The sequence below is a fragment of the Echinops telfairi genome, unplaced genomic scaffold (assembly GCF_000313985.2).
Source record: "Echinops telfairi isolate 266 unplaced genomic scaffold, ASM31398v2 ScPeMD7_26;HRSCAF=91, whole genome shotgun sequence".
Classification (NCBI taxonomy): Eukaryota; Metazoa; Chordata; class Mammalia; order Afrosoricida; family Tenrecidae; genus Echinops; species Echinops telfairi.
The window spans coordinates 336,982-344,487 of record NW_022103923.1 but is presented as its reverse complement, the minus strand read 5'-3'; the positions used below and the strand labels follow the sequence as shown (position 1 = coordinate 344,487).

The window sequence follows — 7,506 nt, the reverse complement described above, 5'->3', positions numbered from 1 at the left end:
TCATCCATAGCTTTCTGCAAATTGGGTTCTCAGAGTGTAAGTCCCATATATTTCCCTCCATTGATCTTGGATTTTGTAATTTATAATACTGGGATCACAGAGGCAGATGGGCTTTTCCATGTGGACTTACTTGCATGTCAAGGAGATGGCTGCTTGTTTTAAGACAAACTTTTAAGACTTCAGGCAATATATTTTGTGATACCCTGGCACAATCTGATTTCCTCACCACACTTTGCTATAGACACTTATCTTCAATGATCCCTTCATAAGGGCAAGTATTGAGAGGGACAGCATCATAAGAACTGATTGTTCTTAGGTTAGGGCTGATAGTTGAGTACGACCGAAATCCATTTAATATCTCTCAGTAACTGCCCTCAAGTTGATTCCCACTCCTAGAAACCCTGTAGGACAGGACACTACTGCCTCTGTGGATTTCCGAGACTGTAACTCTTTACAGGAGTAGAAAGCAACATATTTTCTTATGCTGTATATATATTCATGTTCCACTTCAGTGGCAACATTGTCAGTTTTTTTTTTTTGAGGAATAAAATAAGTGAGGTCTTTTATAATTTAAAAATAGTATCATTATGCTTGCCCCTGGTAGAGAATTTAGAATATTGTTGCGGTATTGGGAATATTGGAGTATGGAGACGCTTTTTAGGTTAAGTTACATGAGATATTCAATTACACATCTTAAAAACTGAAGTGCTTGAATCCTGTTTAAAAACTAAAAGAAAAACAGGGTTAAACACAGGGTACAAAGTAATTACGCTCATCCATTATGGCAGAACTATGTCTACAGAGCTAAGGAAATAAGAAAGTGACAAATATATGGTAGTCTTATTTTTCCTACTATTGGGCAATCTCAAGAGGAAGATGTCTCAACTGCAGTCCAGTGACCTCCGATTACATGATCATAGGATAACAGTGTTCCTCTTCTTCTTTTCCTACGGGGTTATATGTTTTAGTCCAAAAGAGTATAATAGTTCCTTTAACTTGTAACCAGTGTGTTTAATGTAAAGTTAAGTTCACTTGGTGGATTTTCCTACTCAGATATTTCTGGGGTATTTTATGGAGTATATAATTAAGCATATAGTATCAGGCAGATTCTGACCCTTGGGGAACCATAAGGCAATGTCAAGCATTTTCCCTCATTATCAGTTTCAGAAAAGGTAATTGTAATTCTATTGGTGGGTAAACTGGGTGGGGCAATATGCTATTGGGGAAGAACACTTAACAATATTAATATATGACCCAAGGGGAAAATATGTCTGGTATTATGCTACCTAATTAGATATTTTTTCCTTGTTTCTATCCAGCCTTTTGTGCCCCTGGCTGAATGCTACAGACAACTAGGTTTTTAGACAGTGTCCTTTCCAGGTGCACATTTTTTATAGGCTACACAAAAAGTATACAATTTGGAAATTCCTCTAAGGGAATTGGGCTTTAACATAAACTCACCTGTAGCAGATTTAAGTGACTGATATACTTCCTTGGACTTAAGGCTGAAATACTATAGTGCGAGAAGAGAGAAGATGACTGCTCTCCCAAGGTTATGGGGTTGGACTTTGGTTCAGATCTCTTGTTTTGAGGGTGCCTAATGAATCATGGTCTGGCGCTACCATATATTTACTATTTTTATGCTCTCTTTGCTTCTTTATGACATATGTTACCCTGTCGGGCATGATTCTGCCCTTATGAATGAGCATTATTGTAAGTTCTGCTCTATCTTCAGCCATTATTTTTTGTGTAAATAACGTCCAATTACTAAAGCTTTAAAACTGTACAGAACAACAATTTATGTATTGCAGTAATGAACTGCTGGCTTGACATATATAAGTTCCTTTTCTGAACAGTTTTTAAATTCTATGTCATTGACAAAATTAATGATACTATCAAATAAACGCAAAGATTGAATTCAGGGAAAATTGTTAATGGTCAAAATGAAATGGAATGTATGAAGATCGATTTTTGCAAGTTGAAATTAACTGGTATTGTCCATTTTGAAGAAAATTGTAAGATTCACGATGCTGGGAATAAAAGAAAAATCCAGGGGAAGTACACATTTCAGAGGAATAGCATGGTATTAATTGTCCAAAAGGACATTGTAAAGTCCACCATGAAGTACAAAGCTGATGATGATAGTGGTATATCTATCTGCCTTCTTGGAAAACCAATCAATACTAATATCATTCAAATTTATCTACCAACCACAAAAGCTAGTGATAATGAAATTAAAGAATTCTACCAATTACTTCAGTCAAAAAGTGATCAAGCTTACAATCAAGGTGCATTGATAGTTATTGGTGATTGGAATGCAAAATTTGGACACAAAGAGGAAGGAAGAGTAACTGGAAAATATGGACTTGGTGATAGAAATGAAGCTGGATATTGCAAGATAGAATATTGCAAAATCAACACCTTGCTCATAGCAAATAACTTTTTTCAACAACACTAAATATTGGCCTTACTAAGATGGAATACAGAAAAATCAAATTGATTACATCTGTGGGAAGACACGATGGAAAAGGTCAATATCAAGAGCTAAAAAACAGGCCAGGGACAGCTGTAGAAGAGACCATCAATCGCTCATATGTAATTTCAGGATAAACCTGAAGAAAATTTAAATGAGTTGACCAGAGGCAAAATATGACCTGGAAACTATCACAACTTAATTTCCAGAATATCCCAATGACATATTTTAAAAAATTAATCGTTGAGGGCTATTACTGATATAACATTCCATAGTTCAATCATATCAAGTAGTATTGTACAATTTTGAATCAGTTTCAAAACATTTCTTTCTTCTTGAACTATTTGATATGAGTTTCTCTTTTTCTCTTCCCTTGCCCATATTACATGCCAGGAACTCTTTTTACGCCCTATAATAGTTTTTTTCTCCTATATGTAGCAATATATGTCAATAACATAACAAATATATATCAATAACATATTTGATGCATAGAACACCAGTGAAAGAAGTCCTGATGAGTCTGTCTAAATAAGATAGGATGGATGAACAATCTGGAGGAGAAAACAATGTGACTGTCAGTTCCGAGGGGACATGGGAGAGGGGGAGGTGGGGGAAAGGAAGTGGTGTTAAAAAACCCAGGGACAAGGGAACAGCAAGTGATCCAAATAAGTGGTGAGGAGGGTGTAGGAGACCTGGTAGGGCTTGATCAAGGGTAATGTAACTGACAGGAATTACTATTACCCAAATGAAGGCTGAGCATGATAGTGGGACAAGAGGAAAGTCAAAAGAGATAGAGGAAAGAGCTAGAAGGCAAAGGGCATTTATAGAGGTCTAAATAAAGGCATGTACATATGTAAATATATTTATATATGAGGATGGGCAAATAGATTTATGTGCATATATTTATAGGTTTAGTATTAAGGTATCAGAAGGAAATTGGGCCTCCACTCAAGCACTCCCTCAATGAAAGAATACTTTCTTCTATTAAACTGGCATTCCATGATGCTCACTTTCCCGACAGGATCACTGAAGACAAAGTGGGTGCATAAGCAAATGTGGTGAAGGAAGCTGATGGAACCTGGCTATCTAAAGGTATAGCATCTAGGGTCTTAAAGACTTGAAAGTAAACAAGCGGGCATCTAACTCAGAAGCAACAAAGCCCACATGGAAGAAGCACAGCAGCCTGTGCGATCACGAGGTGCCAAAGGGATCAGTTATCAGGCACCAAAGAACAAAAAATCCTATCATTGTGTGCTCACCTCTCTGATACAATCACTGTAGACAAAAGGGTGCATAAGCAAATGTGGTGAAGAAAGCTGATGGGGTCTTAAAGGATTGCAGGTACACAAGTGGCCATCTAGCTGAGAAACAACAAAGTCCACATGGAAGAAGCACACCAACTCGTGTGATCATGAAGTGGTGATAGGATTAGATAATCAGGCATCAAAGACACAGAAAAAAAATCATATCATTATGAATGATGGGGAGAGTGGAGTGGAGATCCAAAGCCCATCTGTAGACAACTGGACATTCCCTAACAGAAGGGTCACAAGGAAGAGACAAGCCAGTCAGGGTATAGTATTGATTAAACATAGAACTTTCTTCTAGTTCTTTAATGCTCCCCCTCCGACACTATCATGACCCCAATTCTACCTTACAAATCCATGTAGACCAGAGTATGTACACAGGTACAGATAAGAGCTGGAAACACAAGGAATCCAGGACAGATAGACCCCTCAGAATCAATTTTGAGAGTAGTGATACCAGGAAGGTAAGGGGAAGGTAGGGATAGAAAAGGGGAACTGATCACAGTGACCTATATATAACCCTCTCCAGGGGGACAGACAGCAGAAAAGTGGGTGAAGGGAGACACGGGTCAGTGTAAGACTTGAAATAATAATTTATAAATTATCAAGGGCTCATGAGGGTAGGGAGGGTGGGGAAGGGAAGGGGGAAAATGCGGAGCTGATACCAAGGGCTCAAGTAGAATGAAAATGACTATGGCAACAAATGTGCTTGACACAAAGGATGTATATATGGATTGTGATAAGAGTTGTATGCGCCCCCAATAAAATTATTTTTTTAAAGAAGAGTTGTGTTGCAAGAATTAAACAGAAGGCAACATGGAGAGACTAGAAAGGCTGTCTAGACTTGCTTTGAAGAGACTTGGGCAATCTTATTGTGCTAGGTGGTCTCTCATTTTGCCTCCACATGTACCCCCTAGTCCTACTTCTGCTCTGTCACCCCAAGAGACTGACCTTTAAGGGTTTCATCAACCAATCTCTTTTGCCCTGTGGGTCTTCATGTTGAGTTTGACTAATGGATACTATTATGAGCTTAGAGGGCAAGAGGACAGAAAGGGTATATATTTCTAAGGGTTTATCTCCCTAGAGACTTGAGGTTGGCAGCGACTACATTTGCCACAGCTTAAGACCACAGCTTCACTTGGGTGGGCTTCTACTACAATTCCAACTGGGATACTCTCTCCTTGTCACTTCAATGTTAGTGTTATAATAATTGATACTTAAAATTTCTAGCTAATATAAGCAATTATATCCCTGGTTGCACGTCCTCTTCTGAATCCAGCCTGAATCTATGGCAATTCCCTGTCCATTTATTGGTGCAACTGTTTAGATCATCTTTGGTAAAATTTTACTTGCCTGTGATATTAATGATTGCGGTAGTTACATAATCTGTTGTCAATTTGAGTGTTAAGAGGGAATGGGGTGGAGTTCATAATCTGTTGTCAATTTGAGTGCTAAGAATGAATGGGGTGTCAATCAGGTTTCAGCTTGATGACCTCATATGCAGCCTCAAAGGAGATAAATAGGTCATGGGAGGCAGGAGACAGATTCACTCCCTATGAGACATGCTTGCTGACAAGACACATGGAGCTACACTACAGCCCTGGACCTGAAGGAACCACATGGAGACCCTGCCAGCACTGAGATGCCGCTACCCCACTGGATCCACAAGACTTTCCACCCACTGGCCTGTGATCCTCCTGCATTTGACATCATTGCATGTGTTGTGTGAGTCTGAAGGGGGAAATTATTTATAGAATGGTACAGGACATATGGGCTAATATCAGACTTACGGACTTGGCCTGGACTGGGCTGTGATGCTTTCTTAATGGACAGCTGCTCTTGTATATAAAGCTTTCTCTTTTACACACATGAGTGTCTATGAAGTTGTTTCTCTAGTCAACCCAGACTAACACAATAATACTGTTTTCTATTATTGAGCATTCTGTTGGGTCACCTTTCTTTGGAATGGGTAGAGGACCAAGTAGCTGTTTGTCAAATTTCCTGGCATAGACCAGTGATTGCTTAAGGTGCTTTATTGCTTTTCTACATTTCATTGAGTATTTCATCACCAACCCCACGGTCAATGCAAACAGGATAAGATCATTTAAGAATTTAATCTGTACATAGGGGCACATTTTCTTTAACTTTCACTCAAAGTAACCCCTATGTTTACATTTGTAGTGAACACATGTTAGGCTAAAGTCACCTTTATTTTAGTCTCAAGGAGCCCTGCTGGTATAGTGGTCAGCGTTTGGCTGCTCACCACAGGGTCAGCAGTTTGAAACCACCACAGGCTCCGCAGCAGAAAGACAGAGGCTTTCTAATCCCAGATTTGAAGCCTCAGGGACTCACAGGAGCAGTTCTTCCCTTTTGTTATAGGGGCACTATGTGTTTTAGTTTTATTATAATCTCACCCCAATCGCACCCCCTTCACCCTGCCATCCCCCAGGCCACAACTATCATGAATTCCATTAGATAATTTTCTAATTTAAACTCATGTATGCTTGTTCAGTCCCTCCAAGGATGGACGGACCTGCACACCCCACTCCAACTTAGCTATAAGGGGAAGATTTATTTTATGATTACCAGGCCCTCCTGAAATATACTTTCTCTTCTTCAAACCATGGATATTCAGAGATGCAGTAGTTTGTGGCCTAGCTGGCTGGGACGTCCACTCCTGGACACCTATAAAGGGATTTCCCCTGTTCTTCAAGTCGGGAGTGTTGCAAACAGGAGAATGACCAGGAGGCTTTTGTTTAACTCTGCAACCAAATTATTTTATTGGAAGGGATATTGGTAGGGGAAGGGAAAAGTCTCAAAAGTGAACCTGTTTTGACTTCAGCCTGCTTTCGCCTTAACAGGACCTGGTGGGCTGTTTCTTTCTTCGGGGTGTTACTACTAGTCGTTGTCACCCAAGTCTTCGAGGTCATACTCAGCCAGGCAAACTGGCTCGCCATGCAAACTGTGTAGTTTGACCAGGTGATCGCGGAGCACAGTGATATCCTTGATGAGGTGGTGTAGAAGGTAGTTTTCTAGGAAGTCATACAGCATTGTGTCGCCCTGCTCTCTGGCTGAAATGTACAGGCACATGAGGTCCACTAAGCTGTCTTCTTTAAGTAAACTGGCATACTCCAGGGCATGTACCGCGTTGCTCCAGTCTTGCTCCACCGGCGTCAAGGTGTCCAGCTGGATTTGGCCCCCGCGCTCGATCTGCACCTTCATCAGGTTCTGCATGTACTCGAGCGCGCAGATGGACATCCGCAAAAAATAGGCGGCGAAGTTGGTTAGCCCCACGTCCACGCTGTTGAAATGCGACGCCATACCTAGGAAGGTGTAGGAGGCGGCAAACTCCTGGTTGATCTCCTGGCTGATAGCATTCTCGCACTCTTTTAAATAGGCCAGGTCAAGCGGAGGTGTAGGTGCCACCTCCATCGCCCAGTTGAAGACGCAGCAGTGAAGGCTTTAGACCGCGTTGCCTGCAGGGAGGGTTACTGTGTCCTCAGAGGCAGTTGGTTCCGAATGCTGCAGACTGCTGCGTTCCAGAAGCTGCATTCACAATGCCGCATTCTGAACCAGTCACACCAGTAATATACCGCATCAGTGTGTGTGCTCCCTCCAAAGTGTTACAAGTACATCAACAACTGGTTGGAATGCATCTTCTGAATGTTTCTGAAAATGTATTTGCACATTGTTCCCACTATGGTTTGTGTATTCCTTACTTCCTGT

General features: G+C 40.7%; 1 protein-coding gene across 1 annotated transcript; it reads right to left on the bottom strand.

The window, feature by feature from the left end:
• Nucleotides 1-6,678: 6,678 nt before the first annotated feature.
• On the bottom strand, nucleotides 6,679-7,212 carry LOC101648421 (ferritin, mitochondrial-like). Its single transcript, XM_004714579.1, has one exon. The coding sequence runs from the start codon at nucleotides 7,210-7,212 to the stop codon at nucleotides 6,679-6,681; it is 534 nt and encodes a 177-aa protein (XP_004714636.1).
• Between the last annotated feature and the right edge of the window lie 294 nt (nucleotides 7,213-7,506).